Source organism: Leopardus geoffroyi, chromosome B2, assembly GCF_018350155.1.
Source record: "Leopardus geoffroyi isolate Oge1 chromosome B2, O.geoffroyi_Oge1_pat1.0, whole genome shotgun sequence".
NCBI lineage: Eukaryota > Metazoa > Chordata > Mammalia > Carnivora > Felidae > Leopardus > Leopardus geoffroyi.
In genome coordinates this window covers 38400908-38428584 of record NC_059332.1, presented here as the reverse complement: position 1 = coordinate 38428584, position 27677 = coordinate 38400908, and the positions used below count along the sequence as shown (strand labels likewise).

General features: G+C 47.2%; 1 protein-coding gene across 6 annotated transcripts in view; it reads right to left on the bottom strand.

Moving 5' to 3' along the window:
* The window catches only part of DAAM2 (dishevelled associated activator of morphogenesis 2), a 118576-nt gene that overhangs the window by 46221 nt on the left and 44678 nt on the right, over positions 1-27677 (bottom strand). For all 6 annotated transcript variants that reach the window (XM_045498082.1, XM_045498081.1, XM_045498085.1 and 3 more), the window contains 2 exons: positions 7545-7770; positions 2051-2140 (listed from right to left, as the gene is read on the bottom strand). In XM_045498082.1, coding sequence (XP_045354038.1) covers positions 2051-2140; positions 7545-7712 — 258 coding nt within the window. In that variant the 5' untranslated portion in view covers positions 7713-7770. The remainder of the gene's footprint in view (positions 1-2050; positions 2141-7544; positions 7771-27677) is intronic.

The window sequence follows — 27677 nt, the reverse complement described above, 5'->3', positions numbered from 1 at the left end:
CATCCTCAGCTACATCTACTCAGGCTTTACAATTTTCTCTCATAAAGTCCAAGTTACAGACCAGTGAGAAAGCTGCCTTGATTTGGTCTTTGTGACTTCACATGGCTATGTGTTAACTCTTCATGCCTGAAGCCCCCAAATTCTATCTTCTGACCTTGGGGAGGGGATCACAGAAACAAAAACAAATGTACCATAAAAACATACTTTCTTGCCTTTGCCAGCTCATCATGTAACCCTTCCATATGCATTAAATGAACACCTACTGCATGCCAATCACTGTACTGAGCCCTTAAAGTACTGAGCAAAATGTCAGTCCCTGCCCTCCATACGTTAGTCTAGTGCCAGAGTCAGAGTGATAAATGCTCTATGGTAGAAATGTCTATAGTGGGTCGTGGAAACCCAGGTTGGGGACATCTAACACAGAAGGCTCATGAAGGGGACTCTAAAAGGACAGAGTTATTAAAGATTACTAAACCTAGGGCAGGTGGGGAGGGTATTACAGACAGAGGAAGTGTCATTTCAGGGGTGTGTGAAAGTGTGGGGGAAGATTACTTGTAATTTGGTTTGGAAGGTAGAACAAGAGGTCCTTACATTTCGGTAATTTTTTTTTTTATTTTAGTTGTGTAAGAGATCAACTGACAGGAACTTCATAGTAAATCAGTTTGGAGAGTGGAGAAGCACCAGACAGGATTAGCTACTCCCGAAGTTAATTTTCTCCTCCATCCCTCCTTCCCTCCCATGACTTGAGCTTTTTTAAGACCTTCTTTCTCACGAGACTCCCGGACACAGCGTATGGTATTGTCCAGGTGCCTAATAAATGTGCATCAAGCATACTAGACTGCTGTGTGCACAGCCTCTACATCTTGCCACAGGCTCTTGGACTCCAGCCAGTCTGGATTTTAGCAATGGTGCAACCACTGGCCATAACTGGCTGGGACCTTTGGGCAAGTCCACTGCCTCCCTAGGCTGTGCCTTCTTCATACACAGCCTCCCTAGGCTGTCCTTTCTTCATATGCAGAAGAAAGGACTATACTGAATTGTTTCTGACCTCCTTCCAATTCCAGGATGGTGTAGCATTCTAATTCCTCCAATTTTATAAGGTCATGGAGCCTCAGATGGGACAAATATCGTGGGCAAGAGGATAAGAGCCATGAACAAATGGGCTCAGGGAACACGAAGGGGCAATGGCTCAGAACTGCCCTAGACCTGCCTGTTTTCTCCTAGACCAGGAGGGAGCAGGTCTGTGCTTCAGGCACAGGAATAACTGGGTCCTAACTCCCAAATTCCTATACTCTGACATCAAAGGAACAACTGCAAGTCTGAAAAATGGGAGGGTGAAGGGGAGACGAAGAAGATGGGCCAAGAAAAACAGAATGAAAGAAAAAGACTAAAATAGGAAGGGGGCAAGAGGGATAGAGAGAGAAAGAGATGAGCAAGAGAGAGAAATGGAGGAAGACCAAGAGAGAAAAAAGCACCACTGCTGGGAAGCAGAGGGGAGGAGATAAGAACCAAAGAAGCCAGACTGGAGCCTGGCATTCCTTACTCAGGAGACCAATGGCATCTTTTAGTGAAGGAGAAGAGAGCAAGGAGAGGGTGGGGGAGAATGGGGACTGATGTGTGACCCTATGAGGCTGAGCCTGGGACAGGGTGCGGGGGGCAAAGATCCAGAAGAGGCCACCCTCACCTCTATCTCAGTCCTTACAACAAAGTGTCCCTCGGGTATGGCACAAGGCAGCACGCCCTCCAAGCGGGCGTGGGAAGGGAGTGATATTGTCATCTCTGAGACTGTCATCTCCTTGACCCAGCCCCACTCCTGGAACCCAGTAGGCACCTGCATCAAGGGTTTCTGAAAAACAGAATCCCATTTCCCTGAGTGTAAGCTCCATGAGAGCAGGGAATTTTTCATCCTGATTTATTCATAGTTGTTCCTCCAACAACTAGAATGGTGCCGGGGTATAATATCTGTTGAATGAGCGAGCAAAGCATGGGGGCAAGATCTGCCCCGTGCTGGGGACCCTGAGGTGGCAGCAGAAGGGATCAGCCATGGCACCTTCTTCTTGCTGCAGTAGATCTGCCATTTCTTCTCCGGAGGCAGTGCGAACACAGCCTCCCGGTTTTTGTCTGTGAGATCCAATTCATCCTGAAAAGACAAGAGAGAGGTCTGAGATGGCTGACATTAGAATATTCAGTGCTACAGGAAATTGCAATTCCCCCCAAACCTATCCCTCAGCCTACTACCTTCCTCCAGAGAACAGCAAAAGTATGATAGGGCAATTCTTCTGCTAGAATTGTAGCCCTACCCCATTCCCATTCCCTTGCACCCAACCAAGGCTGGGCTGCTTCTATCCACGCTTCCCTTACTTCCTGTCCACTCCCACTTGTCTCTACAAATATGTCCTCCTCCTCCAGGCCCCCTGCTCCCTGCCCATCTCCTTTCTGCATTGCTCTACTTGCTCCTAACCCTCTTGCCCCAGGTCTCTGGTCTTCCTTCTCTTGTCCTTCTTAAACTTGTCAACATCATAAGTCAAAGCCTGACAAAGAAGGCAGTCAGTCTACATGTCTGGGTTTTGCCCCCATTCTGCAAGTCTCTCAGGCCTTTGAGTTTCTCCCCCAGAAATTCTCTGGCTCTCCGAACTTCAGCATGGTCCCAGCACAGGCTGAGGAGAGCTGGTGATGACAAGAAGCTGACCGATTCTCCTGGCAGTAAGGCTTTGCCATGGCCAGGGAGGCACTGATCTGCTTCCTGTGGACATGTGCCTATCAGAGGCAGCCCCTCCACCCACATAAGGCTGGGAGCTCTGCCAGGCTAGCCCACACTTTTTGAGAAGTAGAATTGGGTAGTTTCTGATGTCATCAAATTTGGGTGATGCCATCCAATTCTATAGGTACTTCAGAGGGACACCATAGATTTGGTTGTGCTAGAGGGCCTCTAAAAAGCTCTTATTGAAGATTTTTCTCCTGTGATTCATGAGCTATGCCAAAGCTCATCAAAGAAACAGTTAATGGTCCATGGGGAACAGAGTGTGCTTTTCAACTCAATTATTGTGAGGTTTTTTTTTTTTAATCAAAAGCAATTCTTGCATTAAGACAATAAAGCACACTATTAATAATCTTTATACTTTCAAAAATGATAAATAGTTAAAGTAATATCTAAGAAGGTATGAGAGTCTAAAATATCAAAAATCTCTTTTCCCTATACTTTTATTCAAGGGAGACAATTGAAGATTTTCCTTTCTATAGATCAGAACTGTGCAATAGAATTATAATGTGAGCCACATGTATTTTTTAAATTTTCTAGTCACAGTAAAGATTAAGAAGTAAAAGGTGAAGTTAAATTTTAATTATAATTCATTTAATCCAAAATATCTAAAATATAATCATTTCAACATGTAATTAATAGAAAATGATCAGTGAGTTTGAAAAAAAAAAGAACATAAAGTAAGTTATCAAAATCTGGTGTATATTTCATTATTCTAGATCCTCTCAGTTCAGACCAGCCACATCTCAAGTACGTAGCAGCCCCAAGTGACCAGTGGCTGCCATTTTGGGCAGCACATGCAAAGATAATTTGAGACAATGTCCATCAGTTCACCTGCCTTTGGAACTAAAGACTCTGGCAGATCTAATGCTAAACAAAGGTTCTTCCCTAGAATTATTCTCGACATATCCCAGTAACATCCGTCAAGATTCCCAGAGGCCTGCTTAAAGTTTCTGGTGAATTTCCTTTCCATGGTCAGAATCAGAAATCAAAGAAAAAGGAAAGATATGTGCACCTTACACGTCCCAGTGTAAACTGCATTTCTTCTTTTGCTTACACAGTGACCACCCACCCCATGGACCTGGTCTAATCTACCCAGGCTCATGGTCAGCCTCTTCCAGCGATCCTTTCGTGGCCATTCCCAGGTAAGACCACCTCTCCCTTCCTGAACTTCAGAACAGTTACATTCAGCCTTGGATTCTAGTTATTTATACACCTGTCTTCTTTCGCCAGTGGTCTCTGTCATTAAATCAATGGATATTTCTTGGCGATCTGGCTCAGCCCAGATAGCCTATGACTGACTGCAGACCATTCATTCCTTATTGAATCTCCCCTGGTTTCTGCAATGACAGCCACACTTTCTGGCAATCCCTCCTGCTTTGCTCTATGTTCGTCTTGGGCTCCCTTGATGACTTGTCTTCTCTCCTGCCATCAAACATTGAATTCCCTCAGGGTACCATCCTGGATCCTGGGGTCTCCTTCCTATATGCTTCCCCAGGTGATGACTTCTCAGTCATTCCCAAGGACTGTTACTACCCTAAACTCTCTTAAACAGTCCACTAGTCTCTTGAGCTCCAGCCCCTGGGACCCAACTGCCTCCTATGCCTATTTTGATGCCCCTCAAGCACCTCATGCATTTATGTAGTGTCACTACATGTCATGCACTGTTCTAAGTGCTTAATGTTTACTCATTAACTTACACCAACCCATTTTACAGATGTGGAAAATTGATGCACAGAGTTCATCATCCCAGTCCCCTAAACTTGAGCTTTCTCTGGCATCTCCTGTCCTTTACAGGGCCCCAACATCCACCCAGTTCCTCATGTCAGAAACTTGGGTGTTCCCTGATTCCTACTCACTCCCCAAGCCCAACAAATGCTATTATATTTCCTCCGAAATAGCTCTTCATCCTCACTGATGACACTTTAGTCTAAACCACCATTCTCCCTAGCTTGAATTGCATCAATGCCCTCCTAATGGTCTGCCCATATAACCTTTCCTCAACAGAGTACTCTGGTCTTTTAGAAGGCCATCCTGCCTCAGTGGCTTTCTAACACCTTTAGGATTGAATCTGAAATCCTGTTATTCAGAATCCTGTTATAAGGACCAAGCTCCTTTCTGACTGGAGATTCTCACATATGCTGCTTCTTCTGTTGGGGATGACCCTCTGTCATTGCTCTGTAACCCCCATTCACTTCTCTAGCCATCACTCTGCTTTCAGATCTCAGTGTAACTGTCATTGCTTCAGGGGACCATCGTGACCCCCTGTTGAGAATTAAACTCCCTACTAGACATTGCCGTGGGCCCATGAACATTCCCCTTCTAAACACTCACCACACTTGCCATTACCATTCAAGATCAGTCTTCCCCATTTTTTTTGGAGGCAGGGACTGTACCTGCTGGTTCATCACTAAATCCTTGGGGCCTTCATAGGGCCCAGCACACAGCAGGCTCTCAAGGAACATTTTTCATTTGTTTGCTCAATGCTAGTCTCAATGCTAGCTCAGCACTCAAAACTGGTTCAACGCTAGTTTGCTCAGTTCCTTGCAGACAAGACTTGGATGACTCATCCTTGCTTTTGTCAAAGTACTTTGTAAGGAGTCCTGCCCACTGAAGATGCTCAATAAATACTTGCTGAATAAAAGGGCAAAAGAAATGAACATCTCTCATCCCATCCTTCTTTCAAAATTCATGTGCTCTGTTCAGGAAAATGCCCCTGCTGTGATAATGTAAGAAATATATTTATCTTTGTTCCAGTTCATAGCATAAAGTTCCCAAATCCCCTTGGAATTTTATGAGTGATACAACTGATATGAGCATCTTTTGTTCCTAACACAGAACTCCTAAATCCCTTGGAATTTCCTGGGTGGCAGGGACCTCTGTTTTTCTAGTGGAGCAACTCTTGATGGGACCCTAAAGACCTTCAAGGGGATGGTCACCAGAAAGATCAAGCCTTGATTAGAAACCTATAATTTTCGGCCCCACTTCTCAAACTCTGGAGAGAGAAGGGAGACTGAAGGCAAAGTTAAAAACCTATCAGACCTACATGACGAAACCACCATTAAAGCTTCTAAATGATGAGGCTCAGAGGGCCTCTGGGCTGGTGACCACATTCGCATGCTGGAGGGATAGTGCACTCAAACTCTACAAAGACAGACGCACCTGTGCTCCAGACAGGAGCCTTACCCTCCTTACCCTTCTGGGCCTTACCTGATATACCCCCTCCATCTGGCTATTCATCTGTATTCTTCATAATATCCTTTATAATCAACTGGTAGTAGTAAGTGAAGTGTTTCCCTGCATTTTGTGAGCCCTTCTAGCAAATTATAGAACCTGAGGAGAGCATCATGGGAACTTCCAACTTATAGCCAAGTCCCTCAGAAGTGTGGGTAACATGGGGATCTATTAATTGTAACCGGTGTCTGGGTGGGGGGCTGTCTGGTGGATCTGAGCCCTTCATCTGTGAGGTCTGTGTTAACTCTGGGTAGTTAGCGTCAGCATGGAGTTAAGTTGTAGACACCAGTTGGTGTCCACAATGAGTTAGGGAATTGCCTGGTGTGGAAAACCCACACATTTGGTGTCAGCAGTATTCTGAGTTAAAAAAACAAAAACAAAAGCAAAAACAGATCTTAGTAGTACTAACACTGATCTGATTCCAAATGTCATTCTATTCTAGTAAACACTTTGTTCTTTCCCATCTATGCTCCATCCTGAGGAAAGCCATACATCAGGACAACAATGAGTTTCCTTGATTCTGATCTGACGAGGAGGGTGGATAACTTTTTCCTGTAACCTGCATATTCTTATCTTATAGTGGTCCAGTTATTTGAAGACCTAGATTGCCTTAATCAGATACACCTATTATCAAATCCAATTATGAAATCCCACTTCAAATAACATAGCATTGTTTCTCTACTGGCTTGACTACTGGCCAACCACAAGAATGAATGACCAAGAGCTAATGGTAGATGAGCATGTGTTTATTGCTCTCTGACAGGGTTCAGGCCTGAGTCTTGGACATGGCTCCTGCATCCCTGATCTTGGCATCTCCTTGGCTTTATCTCACCACTGGACCTCCAAGAAGAGGAATCATGCTTCTTTTCTTGTTCTGTCTCTTTGAGGTCAGAATATAAATTTTCGCAAACCCACTTCGTGAGTGGTTCACCCAAAGGTGTACTGCTGCTCTAGTCTGAACGGGTACCACAGAGTCAGAAAGAGCTACCACTAGTGTGAAAGACAGAGCCTCCACCTGCCATAAGCCAGACATGGGTTAGAATCACCTAGCCCCGAACCAGGTCTGAACCGGGTGCAAGATAGGCATCACTAACTTCATATTTCTAGTCAACCATCCCTGCTTTGAGGGGGATCCCCTGCTTTATCCCACTCTGTCCCTTGTTCCTGTATCTGAGTTGGAAGGATCTCAGGGAAGTTTCAGAGAGCAAAAGAGAGAAAGGTGTCAAGTGTTCTGGTATTCTTTGAAGCTCCTCTCTGCCTTATTTCACAAAACCCTGGACCTGCTCCTTTCATGGTAGCCTAACTGCTGTACCATGAGGTCTAGAATCCCTTGGAGATACGAGGTAGGTCCATTCTTCCAGGGACATAGTTCACGGTATCCACACTAGGCAGTGACGTGTTTCTCCCTAGCTGAGGTGTCCTAGGGGGTCCACCCCAACCCCAAGCAGAGTTTCATAGTTAGAGATCCCAGCACATGGGCCCCCACCCTCTGTCCGCTCCAGAGTGCCCCTCTCCATTGCAAACACCCTCCCTTCCCTGTCCCCTCACTGACCACCAGCTCTGCAAAGCGGACGTTAAGCTCCTCTGGGTTCGGGATAGGACTTGAGAACTCCATGTACTGCAGAGGGTGGTTGTCCCGGAGGTTGATCTCAGGGAGGCCGCTGCCCCCAAAGCAGCACAGGAAGCCCAGGCCATGGCGACTCCTCTTGCGGGGGGCCATGGTCACTACAGGCCAGGGGTATAGTCAGCAGGCAGATGCCCTAGGTCCTCATCGTGATCTGGGTAGGAGAACAGACACCACAAAGTGGTCAGGTAACAGCAGCCAGGTAGGCAGGGACAGTGATCGCTGTGCCACCACAACTTCTTTGCCCAACTGTTAGAAGCCCTCAACCCAATAACCAAGCCTTCCTCCCTTCTCTCAGAGCTTCTTTCTGTTCCCTCCAGCTCCTTCCACCTGGAGGCATTTCCTCCCCATCATGGTCTCCAGTGTTTTCTGCCACAAACACTTTCAGATTCTCCTTCCGTGCCCCCAGAGAACAGAGGAGGGCTGTCGTCACAGAACACAAATTCTGCCCTCTATGTGATTGTGCAGATGGGTATCCTATTCCCTGTCCTTTGGCAGAGCCATTTTTAGCAGAGCTCACTCACTCACTAGATTCATTTTAAGGTGTTCAGATTCCTGGTTTAAAGGTTTCATCCAGTGGGGAGGGAAAGGTTCAAGAAGGCTGGCAAGGGAGAAAGAAAGCTAATGATATGGCATGGCTCCTGGGGAGTAGGGGATAGAAGGCTTAAGAGACTTGTGGGGTTTTCTGCCCAGTCTGTTGTACCCAGTCATGTTTTAATAAATGTGAAATATCAACAAGACATGGGTTCATCCATCTATCCAGAAGGAGAGGTAACCTGGGGGAGTCAGGGAGTAAGGAAATGGGGCTGATCATCAGAATGGTGTTCAGCCAATACTGAAGGAAATCTGGCCAGATCTGTTTTCCATACCAACCAAGAATAGAAGACACCACTTTGGCCAGAAACCCAAACTTATAAGCAACCAACAGTGGAGCGGTGTTTGTAACAGAAAGGGTTAAGTCTTTACCCTGCCACTGGGAAAGCCTAGTTCATAGGCACCCCAGCTTGAGGAGAAACACTGGCCCTAGTCATTGATGCCATATAGCTTCCAGATAGATTAAGCCCAACTAGCTGCACGTTGGGTTCCCAAAAGGGTTAAAACCACCCTTGACCACTACTGGTTCCTCAACACACTTTCAGATAACGTGGATGGGTTCAGGAGAGCTTACCCACCACACTGCTGTCCAGCCATGTTCTCATCCAGTATTTGTATATCTTTTTTTTTTTTTTAATATAAAAAGGAGTCTGCCTTTTTTCCTACTGTTATTATAGGTCTGGGGGCAGGATTTGTTTACAAAATATACATAACACAAAGTTTATCATTTTAACCATTTTTATGGGTACAATTCAGTGGTATTAAATGCATTCATTCACATTGTTGTGCAACCATCTCCACCATCCATCTCCATACATTTTTCATCTTGCAAAACAGAAAGTTTGTACCCCATGAACTTCTCATTTCCCTCTCCCCCAAGACCCTTGAGACCACCACTTTACTTTCTGTCTCTATGAATGTGACTACTCTAAGTAGCAGTATGAGTAGAACCATAGTAGTAGAATCATGCAGAATTTGTCCTTTTGTGACTGGCTTATTTCACTTAGAATAATGGCTTCAAGGTACATACATGCTATAGCATGTGTCAGAATTTGCTTTCTTTTTAAGGCTGAATATCATTCCTCTGTATGTATAAACCACATTTGATTTATTTACCTGTCAATGGACATGCGGGTTGCTTACCCCTTTGGGTTATTATGGACAATGCCCCCGTGAACATGAGTGTACAAATATCTGTTTATGTCCCTGCTTTCAGTGCTTTGGAGTACATACCTACAAGAGGTCAAGATAGTTTTGGGTCTTGATATTAAGCTGTTTCTCCTCAATTTGGTCATCAACAGAATGATCAGAATATCCTCATGGTCTTTACCCATACCACTGCTAAAAATGTTGATCACAACAAATATGTAGACAGACCTACATCAGCTGGGAATGCCAAAGAACTAGTTATCAACACTCTTAGAGGACAGTCCTTCAACCAGCTCGGAATCCATGAACCCATATCTTATCTAGCCCTCTTTTCTATAAAGATACCATACGAGATTTTTCCTAAGGTCTTGTGGAACTCAAGATATGCCAAATCTAAGGCATTCCTTAGAATGAAGTTCTAGACCCTTATCAGAAAAAAGATAAATGTGTCATAACTTGTTTGTAGTGAACCCAAGGTAAATTCTGGAGAACATTGCTTTATTTTCTAAACCCTAACAATCTAGCTAGTAACAGCCTAATCTGATCAAGCCTCGCCTGTAAATCATGATGTATTTTAATTGTCATTCTAGAACTTATTTTACCAGCTGTTTTATCTTTCTTTGTAAACTTTGTGACAGGCTTTTCAACAGACCCAGGAGAGCCTCAAATAACACACTGAAGTTACCTTGTATTACTGGTTATCTTTTCTGTGTTTACATACTGGCTCTCCACAGTTATAGTGAAGACTCCTTAAGGGCAGGGGACACGCTTCCTGCCTTTTGATAACCCCATTTCTATAGCTAATAAAATGCCTTGCACTCGGTAGTGCTCAATAAATATTTCTTGGTCAGTTGGGAAATGGCCTATCCTCATAGAAAAGACAGGACCTCATCAATAGCCAAGAACTATAAATTGAAATCTCTGACTCCTAGCAGTTGATAAGCAATCAGGAACCCTTATAGGGAATAAGGGGACAGTCCTGAGGCTAGGGATAGGGGAATAAGCCAGTGGGATAACTCAGCAATAATAGTACATGGTGGCAAAGACCCAAAATAAGCTGGCATCTGAGAAAAACAGAAGAGGAAAGGAGGCTTTGGGGTTTTCCATGGGACTTGGCAGACAGTACTCAAGACTGGGTAAGACCAAGTCCTGATCTCTGACTGTCAGGCTTAGTAAAGCACCAATTCTGCAGGCAGATTGGGGTCAACCACCCGGGGGATCACCTGACCACTGTCAAGCTTGATATAATGCTGCAGAATACAGACCAGGTCCCCTTTGTTTCATCAGCCTCCAATATGCAGCTGCAGGTGGTGGAAAAGCTGTTCTTTCAGGGTGGAAAAGCATGAGAAGGACATTCCCAGAGGCCATAGTGAGGCTGAGGGGATGGCATGATGGGGTTTGAGGGAGGGATAGGCTGATGTTTAGGAAACCTGTGAACTCGCTTCCTGACTTCACCTCCTCAACTGTTTGCTCCTGAGTCTCCCTCTTTATCTATCTTTGCTCTTCAGCTCCTAAGCCAGACTTTCACAGAAACAATCAGGAGTAGGGGCAGGATTGGCATACAGTTGGCACACCCTTTATAGTCTCACACCAGCTATCTACAGCCATGACTGCTCTGATTGGTCAGTGTCATGCCATACTTGTCATTATACATATTTTAACAGTTTCCCTGAGTATGGAGAGTGAGGTAGCATGGCCTCAGGAGGAAGATGGGAGATGGAGACAATGACCTTCCAAACAGGAAGTACTGTCCCCAGAGAGAAGGGGGTGAGCACCGGGGAGTCCTACATATTTGCCCTTTTAAGGGGCAGCCTGTTTGATACTATGCTGATACTCCTGAGGATGCCCTCCTCCCAATGACCCCCCCCTTAGGTCTGTCAGGTCCCCACTTGAACATCCAAGACTAAAACCAGAGGCTCTCAGCTGAAATGCATGTAGCTTTCCAGTACAGATCAGAAAACTGAGGTCAAAAAAGTAAATGTCTTAGGTTGCCTGGGTGGCTCAGTTGGTTAAGCATCTGGCTTTGGCTCAGGTCACGATCTCATGATTCATGAGTTTGAGCCCCACATCGGGCTCTGTGCTGACAGCTCAGAGCCTGGAGCCTGCTTTGGATTCTGTGTCTCCCTCTCTCTGCCCCTCCCCTGTTCACACTCTGTCTCTCTTTCTCTCTTTCAAAAGTAAATAAACATTAATTTTAAAAAAAGGAAAAAAAAGAGGAAATGTCTTATCTGAGGTCACACAGCTAGAGACAGAACTCAGATTGAAACCCAAGATACCAGCGGTCAAGCTGCGGTCTACAGAGCTCATCTTCCCACATCAGAGGCCCCTTTCCCCATCTTGCCCCAGCTCCCAGATAACTTCTCTCCACCAGAGAAGACCAATGTCTGCAGCTGCATTTAGAAGTAGCTCCAGTCCCTAAGATGTCTTTGCCAGAAGAGGGTTACAGAAGTCCTGAGGCTTCCATCTGATCCCCCACCTCCCACTGCCCCCATCTCGCCCCCCTCCCCCACTCTAAGGCTTCCTTCACTCCAGCAATCTTCCAAGTGACATGACTGGGATTTGACTCTTGGCTTTGCCTTCCCAGCTGGATGATCCTAAGCATGTTTCATAAGGTCTTACTCTCTCAGAGCTCAGGTTCTGTAACACCAAGATAATCACAGCACCTTCCTCAATGGGTTTTGGTGAAGAGACAATGCAGTGATGTAGATACAATGCCTGGACCACACTGGGCACTCTCTAAGAAGGCCAGCACTGCTGCTGTGGCTTCATTATCATTGTTGCCAGCAAGGCAACACTTGCCCTGCCCAGAGCCTGCAACCACAAGCCCTATTCAGCCACAGCTAGGACCACCAACGCCTGGCATTGTAGGAATCTGCCCAGCCTGATTTAAGAACCCACCCAGCACTGCCTTTGGCCACTAGGAAGTCTGGACCAGAGGAGCTGGGCTTTTCCATACTCTAAAATAGCTCTAGTTGGACAGGAAAACTCTCATCCCTGAGCCTGGGCAGGGAATGGAAAGGTGAAGGGGGTCAGAGTGTTCTTTTCCGCAAGATCACTTCACAAAGAGCAATGGAGGTGCCCATCTCAGAGGACAATTGAAGAACAATATGGAAAAAGGAGAAACAAGAACAGAACAGAACCCAATGGACTTGAACTCTGGCAGAGGGATTTAACCTGCCCTACCACTACCCACCTTTCTCTCCATGGAAATTCGTCCAACACCAACACCTCCACACCCTCCACATCCTGTCTCCTTGCCCCCTCCTCTACTCCCTGTGGAATCAAGGTCTTCCCATGCCTCTGGGTCCCTAAACACAGACCGACTGGCCTAAAAGAGCAAACCATCAGAGCATGATGAACTAGCCCTCCTGTAAGGCACCCCTCATGGGTCTCTTACAGCCCTCTGGCTCCTGGTTCCCATTCTCTGCCTCCTCCTTATTGTCCTATCCTTCCACATAGTGGAGAAAACATAACTAACTCAGGAGACTAATCACAGCTCTGCAGGTATGGGTCAAAAGGCCATGGTATTAGCATCTCTGAGACTTGATTTCCTCTCTGTGCAATGGCAGGATCTGACTGAAAATCCAAGGGCCTGGTCAGCCATACTATTTAGCTCCATCCTGTTCCCAAAGATTTCCCAGGGACTCTCCTCATCTGTGCTCAGATTTCTTCCCACATTTCACCCCAAGCCAAGAAGTACTTCCTATCACTTGAGTGCAGCACTCCCCTTTGGTTTGCAAAGATGGAAACCCTAGTCCTTAGCCCCAAACCATGGCCCTCTATACACACCAGTTTTTATACTAACTAGGACTTCAAAAGCCCTATATCAAACAGTGCTTGTTCCTAAGTCATAAGTAAAGGCAGAATAATATTAATACTTGAGAGACCAGGCTCTAGCCACATTTCATCCCCATAACAACTCTCTGAGATAGGCGGCATCATTTTAAATTTTTTTTAATGTTTATTTTTGAGACAGAGAGAGACAGAGCATGAACAGGGGAGGGTCAGAGAGAGAGGGAGACACAGAATCTGAAGCAGGCTCCAGGCTCTGAGCTGTCAGCACAGAGCCCGACGCGGGGCTCGAACTCACGGACCATGGGATTATGACCTGAGCCGAAGTCGGACGCTTAACCGACTGAGCCACCCAGGCGCCCCAGAGCGGCATCATTTTAAAGAAGTTACTAAAAAAAAAACAAACTATGGTTCAGAAAGGTTAAGTAACTTGCCTATGGACACACAGCTGGTTAGTAGCATAGCTAGGATTCAAACCCATGACTGCATGACTCAAAAGCTGTAAACTACTGAGCCATACACTGTATGCCCAAGGAACACCCTAAGTTGAGCCTTGCTCAGAGCTTTCTCAAGCGTTCTATAGATTCAGACTCCATAATTCATGATCAAGCATTCCCTGGGAGCTGAGCCACGTGTTTTCATAGCTCTGCAATCTCATGTCAGCCTCACAAGGACTTTGTGAGGTCATTATTATTATCCCCTTTACAGATAATAACATTGAGGTTTATAACAATCTTAACAGCTGTTACATGGTTTGTCAATGATGCCCCTTGCTACTAAGAGGCAGAGCTGGAACTCACAACTAAGTACGGACCCCAAGCTCAGTTCTCTTGTTGCAGAAGCAAAGCTGAGTCATAAACCCCACCTTTAGCCCTGGGGGCCAATGCTGTGGCTTTGGAATGTTCAAACTGCCTTCTCCAATCCCTTTCCCTTCCCTCTCCGCATGGGGGGCACAGGGCAAGGATATGGTATGGCCACTTCCAAAGTGCTTCCTAAAAGCCAGTCACTCTGCTGGCAACTTTCTGCTTTAGCTCATTTATTTCCCCTACCCCTCCAATCACATCACTGTCCCTTCTTATTGATGATCACATTAAGACTCCCAAAATACAGGCAACTTGCCCAAGGGTCACGTCTTGTAGAGGAAGAGGCATGCCTTTGAGGACAGCGATGTCACAGTCAAACAACATGCTTTTAACCACTTTCTAGCCCCTGGAAGCCATGCTGGACACTGGGGGTCACCTTGGTGGTGAGGACACAAGAGCAAATAAGGCATGGTCCCTTCCCTTGAGGAGGTGCCCTTTTGGTGGGGAAGCCAGAAGGGTTAGGGAGACAGGTACTTTGGCAGCTCTAGGAAGGGGGACCTCGCATAGCCTGAGGTGTGAAATGAAAGTCAGAAAAGGCTTCCAGGAGGTGACACTGAGCCAGTATTGAAGGAGGTGAGAGAAGTAAGGAAAGGTACAAGAGGTCAGGAAAGGCTATCCAGGCAAGGGGGTCAGCATAAGGAGAAAACCTGGTGTGCATGAGGCCAGAGTCCTGACCAGTGGTATATTAATTAGTGGCTAAATTAACAGGCAAAGGGAATCAACAAGGTATACAACGACCTGGGTCTGATGGCAGAGCTCAGGCATCCTGGGGAGCCGGCCCCTTTGGCCTCCTTTCTCTACCAAGTCCCCTGGGGCCCAGGTCTGGGAATGGGGCCCAGAACTCCCCAGAGATGCTGCATGGAACATAAGGAATGTAAACAATTTCCTGCTCCATGGCCAGAGATTCCTCCCTATATACTGACCCTTCACGTGTCACTAGGGGTCACCTAGGAAACGGCCCCAGAAACAGGGCCATGACCCAGGGCCTCGCTCCCCAAAGAAGAGTCTGTGCTTTTCCATCTCAGGCCCTCTGCCCACCCATCTCCTCAATGCCCACCTCTATCATGCCTGCTGCCACTTTAAGGCTCTGAAGATCATCCCCTCATACTCTGTGGGCAGCAAACAGGCTTGGAGTCCCTGATAACCCTATCTACACCCGCTTCCAACCTGAAGCCTCCTGAACTACTGACACCGGAGTTGACCCTACACACTCAGTTGGGTTTTTTCAGTTACTATCTACTCTAATTCTGGGACTTCACACAAGTTACTTACCCTCTCTGAGCCTCAGTTTCCTCATCCATAAAATGAGGCAACAATAACAGCAGAGGGCTGTCACAAGGATTAAATTAGTAAAATTTGTAAAATTTTAGAACAGGGTCTAGTAGGGGTGCCTGGGTGGCTCAGTCAGTTAAGTGTCTGACTCTTGATTTTGGCTCAGGTCATGATCTCACAATAGTGAGATCAAGCCCCACATCGGGCCCAGCGTGGAGCGTGGAACCTGCTTAGGATTCTTCTCTCTCCCTCTCTCTCTGCCCCTTGCCTCTCTTTCTCTCTAAACAAACAAACAAACTTTAAAAAAAAAAAGAACAGGGTCTAGTAATAATAACCACCATCAATAACTCTACAGATAAGGTGCTGCTATAATTAGGAAGATGGCTGAATACTGATTGCATGAATCAAAAAAGTTCACTCTGTAAGAATGAGTCTGACACATTATTACAGGAGTTGGCAAATATCACAGGGGCCAAATTCAGCCCATTTTTTGTAAATAATGGTTTTACTGGAACACAGCTACACCCATTCATTTAAATGTTGTGTACGAAACTGAGACCCTGTGACCCACAAAGCCAAAAATATTTACCACCTGGTCCTTGACAGAAAATTTGATTTCTGTGTTATTAGGCTGAATCGTGTACAAGTGACAGCATTCAATTATGTCATCTACAAAATCATCAATTTCACACGGTTCAAGTTAGTGGATGGTACAGGCTTATCACATGTCCCGCTGCCTTGCCCATTAACACAGAGGGCTGCGCTCTAAATCCAGTGATTCTAATCATGACAAAGTTAGAGTCATCATCTGTTGAGGACCTACCATGTTCAAGGTTTACCTCGGATTTTCACCACACCCCTGCAAGGTAAATATGACCACCACCACCACCACCTCCCATATAGATGAGGAAATCGGAGGCTTGGAAAGATGAAAAGCACCAAGCCTAGGACTTAACCCAGGTCTCCAGACCCCGCTTCTGGTACAATGTCCCCGCGCGGTGCTCCCAAGGAGGCTGCTGGGAGTGAGACCCATCTGATTAGGACAGGAAATGGAGACCATGAAGACCCCTCATCTCCCCACTCCTCTGCTGGTCCATCTCTCAGACAGTGCTCGGGGCTATAGGACTGAAGGGGCCCCAGTCCTGCGACTTTCCTGCCAGCCTCAGGACAGCTCACAGAACAGTCTGACTTATAGTGTGAGCCTCAGGCAAGGCTGGGGAGGGGGCGGGGAGCACTTTCAAAAATAAGCAAGCTCTCTTTCCAGGACTGGGGGAGCTATTTTTAGCAGCCTCCTAAATTACGGTTTCCCCCTCTGCTCTGGGAAAGGCAAAGAAAGCAAAAGTAAATTGTCTTAGCCCCAGGCTGAGGGGTGGGAGATACAGACACAGGGGAAAAGGGGAAGGGGAAGGGGAGAAAGAGGGGTCTTTCTGGGAAAGTGAAACTGAAAATTCCCCAAAGGGACATTTCTCTGACTTGGGGGTGTTGTGGGGCAGTTGCGGAATTTCCAATCAGCTTTTTCTCATTTTGAGAAATGATAAAGAGAACATAGGTTTCTTTGTGTCCCTGGGGGTAGAAACCAAGGAGATAATAGCTCTCCTAACGTCACAGTCAAGCATGCATTCATTTATTCGTCCATCTATGCCCTGAGGAACTGTCACGGATAAAGCAATTTTCTGGGTGTTTAAGATGAACCAAGCATCAAATCCTAGCCTCACAGCACTTACAGTCTTGCTGGGAAGGTATAGGCATAAACAGGCTCGTGCTTAAGCACCCAGGATACACGGGAGGGGAGAAGGTGCCGGCCCTGGGACAGGAGGGAGGGAAAAGTGACTTGCAGCTGGGGTAATCTGCAATATTCACCACAGGAAGTAGCACTGAAGCTGAGTCTTGGAGGGAGGAAAGATGTTGCTTGGCACAGGTCACGGGCGTCCAAGAAATCCTTCACAACGAAAGGTGTACCAGAGTGAGGACCTGGTGTCCAGAAACACCCCAAGGTGAGCAAGAGGCGAAGAGAAGTACCTTTGAGAAGCAGACATTTGAACAACACAGGTGTTAGGGACACAGACCACCCCCCCCCACACCCCGCCAGTAGAAAATCCACGTAGAACTTTTGGCTCCCCAGAACCTAATCACTAATAGTGAGAACCACAAGATCACTTTTTCCTGCTGTTGACAATTTACTGAAGAGGCAAACTGTTCACGCGGAGATGATTAGTGTCACAGGGCGTTTGAAGCGGATACAACACTGGAGCTCACCCCAACAGCAACCAGAGATGGCTGGGAAATGATCACAGCAGCACAACACATGCTACAGTGAATGTGAGGCACTTGTGATTTAATATGGCATCTTTATGTTTGTTTACTTCTCTCTCAGTTGCGAATGGCACAATGTATGGTCTGTGCTGGTGCAAGCTGTGAGAAATTTTAACTTTTTATGATACATTTGCTACATTTCATGGTAGCGTATGATAAAATAGACTAGCGTCTAGGAAACTTTTGTGCCTTTGTGACATACCTTTTTAATTTTTTCAATACTTCCATACGTGAACTATGTAGTTCATGTGCGTTTATTTTCAAATTGCTGCAAATCTCCAAAACATTTCCATGTATACATACATACATATATAAATGTATATATACATACGCATACGTACATATATATGTACATATGTATATACACATATGTACATACTTATATATGTATATATACATATATACACATACATACATAAATGTACATACATACATATATATGTGTATATACATATACATACGTATATGTACGTATATATATGTTATTTATTTTTGAGACAGAGAGACAGAGTGTGAGCGGGGGAGGGGCAGAGAGAGAGGGCGACACAGAATCTGAAGCGGCCTCCAGGCCCTGAGCTGTCAGCACAGAGCCTGATGCAGGGCTCGAACTCACTAACTGCGAGATCATGACCTGAGCGGAAGTCCCTCACTTCACCGACTGAGCCACCCAGGTGCCCCTCCAACATATTTCTTGAAAAACATCCACCTATAAACAGACCTGCACAGTTCTGACGCATGTTGTTTCAAGGTTAACTATAATTACCAGGCCGAAATATAGGACTTAAAGAGGTGCAGTGGGAAACAAGATTGGGGCCAGATAAAGGAAGGTTTTGAATGCCAGGTTAAAGAAGAGGAATCCGCTGAAGGATAGGTGGCTGGCTTATAGTGAGGAGAGTCTGAGATGAGATTTGGATCGGAGCTGGGATTTAGACAGGCAATTCTGGTGGCCCTGATGGTGAGGGAATGACAGTGGACAGGGAAAGAAGAGGGAAGATCTAGGCAGCAGCTCTCCAAGTAAGAGTTAATGAGGCCCTGAACTCCCAAGAATGGAGACGAGGGAGATGGATGCCAGAGATGTCACGGAGGGGTGTGCACGCCAGCACGTGTGTGAGCCGGCAAGGGGGCTTTGGCAACACATGTACTGGGCACAGAAAACAAGGGCTTGGGCAGAGATCGAGTGCGAGTGGCGGGGAGCTCTTTGGGCAACAGCTGTGAAGTAAAAGAGAAGAAGGAATTTCAACACCCAAGTCTCTGCTACCCATTAGAGCCAGAGGTCTGGGGCTCCGCGCAAAAGGGAAACCACCCTACACGTGACATGGGGTGCCTCACCCCCTCCCGCTTCCGGGAAGCCAAGCCCCTCCCCCAGGTCACACAGAACACAGATGACGCTGTCTTTACTGAAAGGGTGCCCGGAAAACGGCCTATGGCTTCTTCCCGTGTGCTCCAGAGCAGCCCAACGTGCTAAGAGTGCACACCCTTCTGGGCAGCCCAGGGCTGGGGGGAAGCGCCCTTGCTGACCACTCCTCCTGCTCCTCTTCTCCTGGGTCCCCAGGACAAAAGCATTCTGTCACTCATGAGGGCAGAACCCCAGGTGCCGTAGGGGCCACCAGCCCCGGAGCCCCAGCTGGACTGGGCACACGGTCACACTCTGGACCCCGGGCAGAGCCTTCCTCAGACGCGGTGCCCTCCTTCCCATCCTGCTAGGCCCTCTCGGACTCCTGCATTCACACCAGGAAAGGTCCTGCCGGTGCCTCAGGGCTTCTTCGCTGGACATAAATCCTGGACCACAGGCACATTCCGTCTCTCCAGGGCAGGTGGCAGGGGGACACCGACTGGGGGAGGGGAGAAGGGGAACTGAGCAGACCCCTCGATGGCAAATGTGGTTGAAACGTAGGCCCAGGTGACCCCTCACCTGCCCCTCACTCTTCACTGTTCCTTCATTCTAACAGATGCTTGTGGCGCACCTAAGTACCACACTAAGGGCTGGAAAAATACCATAGAAAACAAGAGCTCGGTTTGGGGGCGGAAGGGAAAGAATCAAGCCAATAAACGTAATGAAGTGTGGACATGGTTAGGACGGAAGTACAAATGTTTGGGTGTGAGGAACGTTTGTGGAGCTCCATCCCAATGGGGGTCCTCTTCCACCCTGTTCATACACACGGTCTAGCGGGCACATCCTATATATTACAATAAGCACTGGGAATAATCAGCCATCCAAGATCCAGGAACAGACGTCCATCCCAGGGTTCACGATATAATAAAAGACCCAAAACACCCAAAATACTAAAATGTAAGGTATTGATTAAACACATATAAACACAAGAGCGCGCACGCGCACACACAGACACACACACACACACACACACACACACACATGGCAGGCTAAAGTAATTTTATTTGTGTTGGAGTTTGGGGTTATTTTTCTTACTTTTCTAGATTTTTCCAAATTTCCCATTACAAGCATTTATTATTTTTATCAGAAAAAAATAAGGTTGTTTTTCAAGTTTATTTATTTGGAGGGGGTGTGTAGAAAACACACGCAGGGGAGGGGCAGAGAGAGAGGGAGAGAAGAATCCCAAGCAGGTTTTCAGCTGTCAGTGCAGAGCCCGGGGCTCAAACCCACGAACTGTGAGATCATGACCTGAGCCAAAACCAAGAGTCAAACACTTAACCGACTGAGCTATGCAGGAGCCCCAATGTTATTTTTAAAAGAAGATGAACTTTAGGCTACAAATGAGGAGGCTTAGGATTGAATCCCATCTCTACCTTTGCAGGCTACCTGGGACAAGAGGGTATAATTTCTTTGAACCTTGTCGGTAAATGAGCAGGGCGAACCACAGGCTCTCCAGAGCTTCTCCCGCCCCTGACACTAGGCTCTGTGCCAGACTACATGAAGTGCTAAATGATGCGGGTTGACTGGATCCTATCCCCTGGGCTCCCATTAGTTCATCATTCACTCATTTGCTCATTCATTCAACCACCACTGTTGTTAGCACTCCCTCTGTGCCTGGCACTGCTCTTGGTGCTGGGGACATAGAGGCAACTAACTGAACAGGCGCAGCTCCTGCCCTCACACAGCTAGGTCCCCAAAGCTCAGGGTCTCTTTCCACTGCTCTTTTTTCTTCCATTCCGAATGCCCTATCCTGTTACCAGTTCTTGCCACCACTTTTCCAAAATGCCTCGGGTGCGTGGGTTTCATTCCCAAACCCCATGCTCCAGACCTGGTCCAACCCCACACAGTCTCATGATGAGACCAGCACTGACCCCTCATTTCTTCCCGTTCTCAGCATCCTGCAGTTTTTGACTCATTTCTCTAGGAGCACGTGATTCTGCATCCCTCAGTTCAGCAGCCCTCAGAGTCCCCAGTCCCAACGGAGAGCCACCTGCTTTAATTGTTCGGTTTGGCCATTTGGTGGGGCTCGCAAATTCCATACTGGCCAAGCCTTGAAACCAGATCTACATCCTACACGCCAGTGAGGACCTGGAAGAAATGGAACCTTCCCGCACTGCTCTGGGAACACAAAATGGCATCTCCAATATGGAAAACAGTTTGGCCATTGCTTAGAAAGTTAAACACACACCTCTGTATGATCTGGTTGTTCCAATCCTAGGTATTTATCCAAGAGAAATGCCAGCACATGCCCATACAGAGTCCTATTCCTGAATGTTCACAGAAGCTTGATCTGGAGTAGCTCCAAACTAGAGGCAACCCAAATGCCCATCAACAGGTGAATCAATAATCTAATTGTATAGTTATCCACAGAGTAGAATACTATTCAGCAATAAAAAGGAGTGAACTATCAATACATGCTACATGTGGACAGAGCTCAAAATAATTATGCTAAAGAAAAAAAACTCCAGAGGCAAAAATGATTAGTATGGTACAATTCTGTTTATCTGAAGCTTGAGAAAATGAAACTAACCTATAGTGATTAAAACCAGGTGGGTGGTTGCCTGTGGAGGCAGGGGAGGGTAGGCAGGGAGGGGGTGGATTTTGAAAGGACATAAGGGAACTTTGGGGATAATGGACATGTTCACAATCTTGACTGGGGTAGGGATTCAGAGGTGTATACCTATGTTAAAATGTATCAAGCTAAGTACCTTAATTACATATGGTTTATTGCACATCAATTATACTTCAATAATGTAGCAAAAAAACAAAACAGGTCTATTTATAGCCTCACACTATCAAACAGTCAAGGCCATTAGAGAGTGGCCACTCTGGCCACTGCAGCTGGTTACTCTCTAGAAGGTTACCAATATTATAAATAATATTACCTACATTACATTATATTATAATACTATAGAGATTCCAGGAAAAACCTGAGAAGTAGGGAATGGGAATAAGGAATTACCCCTCCTACCTGGGCCCAGGGCCCAAACCTGGCAAGAATCAGCTGATCTGGCCTCATCTTCCAGGAGGCAGGTTCCCGGTACACTGAAAGAATACATGGTTTTATTAGCCTGTGGCTCGGTTATTCAGCATCTAAGAGCCTCATTTCCTTTGTGGGCACACAGATGACCAAGCCCACCTCCCAGGGCTACTGTGAGCACATTATCAGGTGGCCAGCACAGCACTGAGCACATCACAGGCCCTCAAACTCCATTCCCTCCTCCTCTCCAGGCTCCAGACTCCTCATAGTGGTGTGGCTAAGGTTCAGAGCTCAGCCCACGAAAGTGGGAGAAGCTAAGGGGCTGCCAGGAGCAGAGTAAGGAGGGGGTTGGAAGCCCAGTGAAACATAAACAGTCACAAACCTGGTTCCATCTGGAAGTCTCTGGGGGTAGGGCTGGGGTGACAGCAGCCCAGGGCTTCTGGGTAGATAAAAATAGGGCTCTCTAAGCCTGGGTTACAGTCCTGGAATTTGTCAGAGGCAGAAGAGATGGGGAGGGGGGCTGAGAACAGTGGCTATGACAAGGAGTTTTCAGGACAAGGCATAAGGAGGGATGTGAATTGGGCAGGATAGGAAGTTGGGCGGGGGGGGGGGGGTACCTGACCTTGTACGCTACACAAACAAGTATAGGAAAGGCTCAGAACTGACCGAAGAAGAAAGAGAAGAAATGAATGCGTGAGAGGGTTTGACTCTGTGATGCAGAGGTAGATGTGTGGGATGGTTATGTGTGATATGTATAGTGTGTCTTTATCTGTGTATGTGTATTTCTGGTGTGTGTATATGTGTCGGCAAATACACAGGATTCTACTGACTTTCAAGTCTCAGCAGAGAGAAGACCCAGTTCGCCTCCCAAAGTACATAAGCAGAGGAAACAGGAATGTCACTGAAAATCAGCCCCTTTAGTTTGTAAGGAGCTACCTGAGCTTAATAGTCAAGAAATGTTACTGTGGGGAATTCTGTGTCTTGTCTTCAGCACCACCTTATGGCCCAGCAGGAGAGACCCATTCAAAAGATGCTCGCACCTGCCATGGACCAGAGACGGGACATTCCCATTCATCATCTCATTTAATCTCAAGACAATTCAGTGAGATCACGACTTTTGACTGAGGAGGATGCCAAGGTTCAAAGCCAAGAGGGGAGGATACCCAAACAGGGGCTCTTTCCTATTAAACAAACCACCTCATTCCAACCCAGTTTCAATTCAGCTCCAGATGTGTGTGTACACGTGTACGTGTGTGTGTGTGTTCCTCTATGTATACATGCGTGCCCAGCAGATATAACTGGGTTTCCTCTGGGGATATAATAGGGCATACACTCCCTCTCCCTCTGCTATCTGAAATGTGTCCCCAAACCACTGCGTGCTCCACACTTTTACAAGATAGATACTCAATACATTTCTAGAAAGGATACTAACGTTTACTATAAACTGGGCTGGGCTCAAACTTTAACATCCATTTGTGATTTTATGATCTGAATTTTTATATATAGGGAAGTTAAGGCTTAGAGGATATAAGCAAGTTGCCCAAGTTAATACCGTGTTCATAAAACATGTGAGTCTCAGTTTGGTCAATTCTAAAGCTCAGACGTAGCCTTCCCGCTGCATAGAGATGGCAAGGTGTCAATGGCAGCATCGTGTAAAACGGTCAGTGCCCCACAGCCATGGCAGCCTCCTGTGGTACCCCGTCCCTTCCCCCATCACCCATGCCACTCTTAGGGGAGAACCCAGCACTAGTACAGAGAAACCTTGACCCCAGCCACAGACAGCAACCCAGCCCATCATCTTACCACACACACAGAGTCACAGAGAGGTCCGGGCTGTTCCCTCCTCTGGACCAGCCTCTTGGGCATGTGAACTGGGCACTCTCAGCTCTGCTTGCCTTAAGGCTCTCCTGTCGTTGTCCTGAATCTTTCCTAATTTTTGAACAAGGAGCCTTGCTTTTCCATTTTGCACAGTGTCCCGCAAATCATGCAGCTGGTCCTGCCCGTCTTCTAGGGCAGCCAGCTCAGGGAGTCTTTCCCAGGAAGAGCAGCCCAGCCAGCCACTCCCTGCATGTTTCCAAAAATGTTACCCACAGTCCCTGAATGGTCAGGACGGAACAGAGACAAGTTACTTTAATCTGGGGTGGCTTCCTGCCCAAATGGCCTTGATGGGCAACTCAGTAACTGCTAGACTGCTCTCCGCCCCGTCTCTCCTCTGTATCCCACCTCACCCCTCCACTCCACCACGTCCCCTGGTTTCCAACCTCATTGTCTTCCTCCTCCCTAAATGCACATTGCTCATGGGATTGAAATTCCCAGAGGACACGGACATTTCCGCTTGTACCCCCAAGTCCCCTCATGGGGCTCCTTCAGCACGCACAGCAGGAACTTGCTAAGAGCAGCAGAATTTAAATACATTGTAGTATTTCCTGAATTCTTGGCCCTATCATAAAACATATCAGTGTGCTATTACATTACACATATGCAAAGACGGTTGATCCTGCGACTGGATAAATACCAAACGTGAGACACTGTGTTATCTTTGAAATACAGTGAAGACCCACTCTGCTTGTTCCACCTTTGGGCTCACATTATTTCCCCCATGCCCACCTCTGCCTCCTCTCCCTCCCTCTACCCCTCTGCAGATCCTGCCTTCCCCGGGCAGCCTTCCTGACCATCCCAATCCACCTGAATTCTCCAAAATACACTCCGAGCACTCTGTCTGCTCTGTCTACAGGACACTTCATCAGATACCACTTTGTGGCACCCCATGCTATTTCATTTCTTGCATTAATTTATATTTTTCACACCAATGCACTTTTTTCTTTCTCTAGACTCTGAGCCCCAGAGGAGTGGTTCATGGCACAGTGCCTCACATACTGCAAGCTCACTTCCCGATCGAAAGACATCTGATGGCAGTGGGTGGAAGTGGGGTAGAAAAAAGAGGAGAAAGTTATTAATCGCCCTGGCAAACCCAAAAAACGTAGGTACTTAGACCTTTTCTCTTCTGGAATCCACTGGAGGTCAAAGGCATCCAGACCTTGGCCAGACACCCTCAAGAGGTGTCTCAAGTGACATTCGGCGAGAGGCAAAGGCATGCTCCTTTATAAACCTGCACAGTTCAGTCAGACCCCGGCATTCCCAGACAAAACACAGGACATCTCCATCTCTGTCTGGGTCTATTTTCTCCCCTCTTTCCTGCAAGCGAAAGGCATCTCGCATAAACTGTGTAAGAGACAGCTTTCCTCTCTGCGCTTCGAGAAAGGGGATGTTTCCTCCAAGGGAGTCCACGCCCTGGCTCCAGGACTTCAGGCTACAGAAGCCAGGCTGCCCCGCCAGCAGCTACAAGCCCTGGGAGCAGTCTCTGTGTGGACTCTCCCATTGCTAAACCACCTTTCTTTGACTCGGACATCCCTGCAAACTCTGCCCCAATTCTCTCCACCAAAGCAGCTTTATTGACCCAGCAGGGCACCTCGTCCGTCCCTCAGGGCCCAGTAACGGAGGCCCATTATCCACCTCCCCCTGGAACTGCACTTTCTGGGTATCCCTCCTTCCATCCTGTCCCCTCTGCCTTTAACCAGCGCTCCCTCATTTCACAGAACACTGTGAAATGCTTCTTCACAATTCACCCCGTCTTTCCAGATCAAGTCCTTCAGGATCTCACACCTCACCGCACAGCAGAAGTGCAGGGCACAGTGGAAAATGTCGATGCCTGAATCCCAGCGAGAACCAAGGAAAACAGAATCACCGGGTGAGTGTGGGGGAGACAGCAGGGCGAGCTGCTCTTCCGGGTTTGCCCGAGATTGTCCTGGTTTTAGTACTGAAAGTCCCACATCGCAGGGGACCTCTCCGTCCTGGGAAACCTGGGCCAGTATTGAGCCTATTGGGCTCTGGTAGTTGTTAAGTTTCAGCAGGTGATTCTTGTTTGTTTTTAGTTCAAGTTAGTTAATATACAATTAACATAACATAACATAACATAACATAACATAACATAACATAACATTACATAACATACAGTCTTGGCTTCAAGAGTAGAACCCAGTGATTCATCTCTTACATATAACACTCAGTACTCATCCCTAAAAGTGCCCTCCTTACTGCCCATCACCCGTTTAACCCATCCCCCCACTTACCTCCCTCCAGCAACCCTCAATTTGTTCTCTGTATTTAAGAGTTTGCCTCTCTCTGTTTTGATATTATTTTTCTTCCCTTCCCCCATGTTCATCTGTTGAGTTTCTCAAATTCCACATGAGTAAAATCAGATGATCTCTTTCTCTGACTTATTTCGCTTAGCATAATACCCTCTAGTTCCATCCACGTTGTTGCAAATAGCAGGAGTTCATAGTCTCAGGTGATTCAAATTTGCAGCCAGACTTGCAAAAACACTGGACCACATCCAGGTCAAGAACTCTCTCTCCCCCCTCAGCCAACTGCCCCGGGGCAATCCCTAAAGCCAGAGTTCACCTGCCTTTTGTTTTCATTTAAGTCAGGTGATCTCAGAAAGTGTCCCTAGCCCAGCACAATCAGCATTACCTGGGAACTTGTTCATAAAAAGGCGGAGCCAATTCTAAATCATTTGCTCTTCTCTCAACTACAGCTAGATCCTTGGCAAACCCCTACCAAGAGCGAGTGGCACTGTTTCCAGTAAAGTAGGGTTTAAGGAGTTAACTGTCAGATACCAAGGGCTTGGTGGTGGAGGTGGTTTGAGGCTGGGAGGTCAGACCCCAGGGAGGTGTAGTGGTGATCAGAGGGGGCCTTGGCGTTCATGCAGATGCGACAAATGTTTACTGACCACTAACTAACCAGCTGGCTTGTTCATGCCAGCTCATTAAATTCAATACTAACTCTGTCAAGCACATGGTGTCGGGGAAAACCTGCCTCGACCTGCTCGAGCTCAGGACCATTCGAGGAACTGATGCATGAAGCTGACAGATGGAGGTCACACTATCAGTCCCGCTCTGATAAAGCTGTCCAAGTCTTTATGTCTCTGGCCAAACGGACTGCTTCATATTCCATTCAGTGAGGCCCGCCCACGTGTCCAGTCACCAGCCTAGGAGGGTGACTGTGGACCTCCCACAGGAGTGGGCTCCTGACCTCATCTCCCAGAACTGGCCGGAAGCAGCCACCCTGCAGGCAACAGATCCCAGAAAGGGGAGGAAGTATTGGCAGGCCCAGCTCATTACTTCTCCTAGAATTACTGCTTAGAGACGCCTCGCCTCTTCCCTTGAGGAAGTGATGGCGAGGATGAGGCCTGAGAGTGAACAGCCTGCGCCGTCCCCCGCCTTCTGCCCACACATGTTAGAGCCACTCATGGCCTCGCCCCAGCCCCAGCGGCACTGGCCTGGTCTGGGGAGGGAGCCAGACACTGACTGATGTTTTGTCAAACTTCCCCAAGTGATGCTAAGGTGCCATCAGTATCAAGTAACCACCCTTGGGAGATCCTCTCCTGAAAACGAGATGGCAAGGATGTCCTCCCTAAGGGTTGGAGTGTTCCTATCTCACAAGCAGGGAAACAAGCGCTCAGGAACACCTCGCCCCAGGGCCAGAGCCAGCAGACAGACTTGTAAGGATGACGAATGGCCGCGAATGGACCAGCTCTCTCCAAATATTGGTGGACTTGTGGGTTGTCAGCCAGCTTGGAGCCAGATCGGCGAAAGCAGCAGTTCTAGAGTCTCCTGGGCGGGGGGCTTGTTGAAATGCGGCTCGCT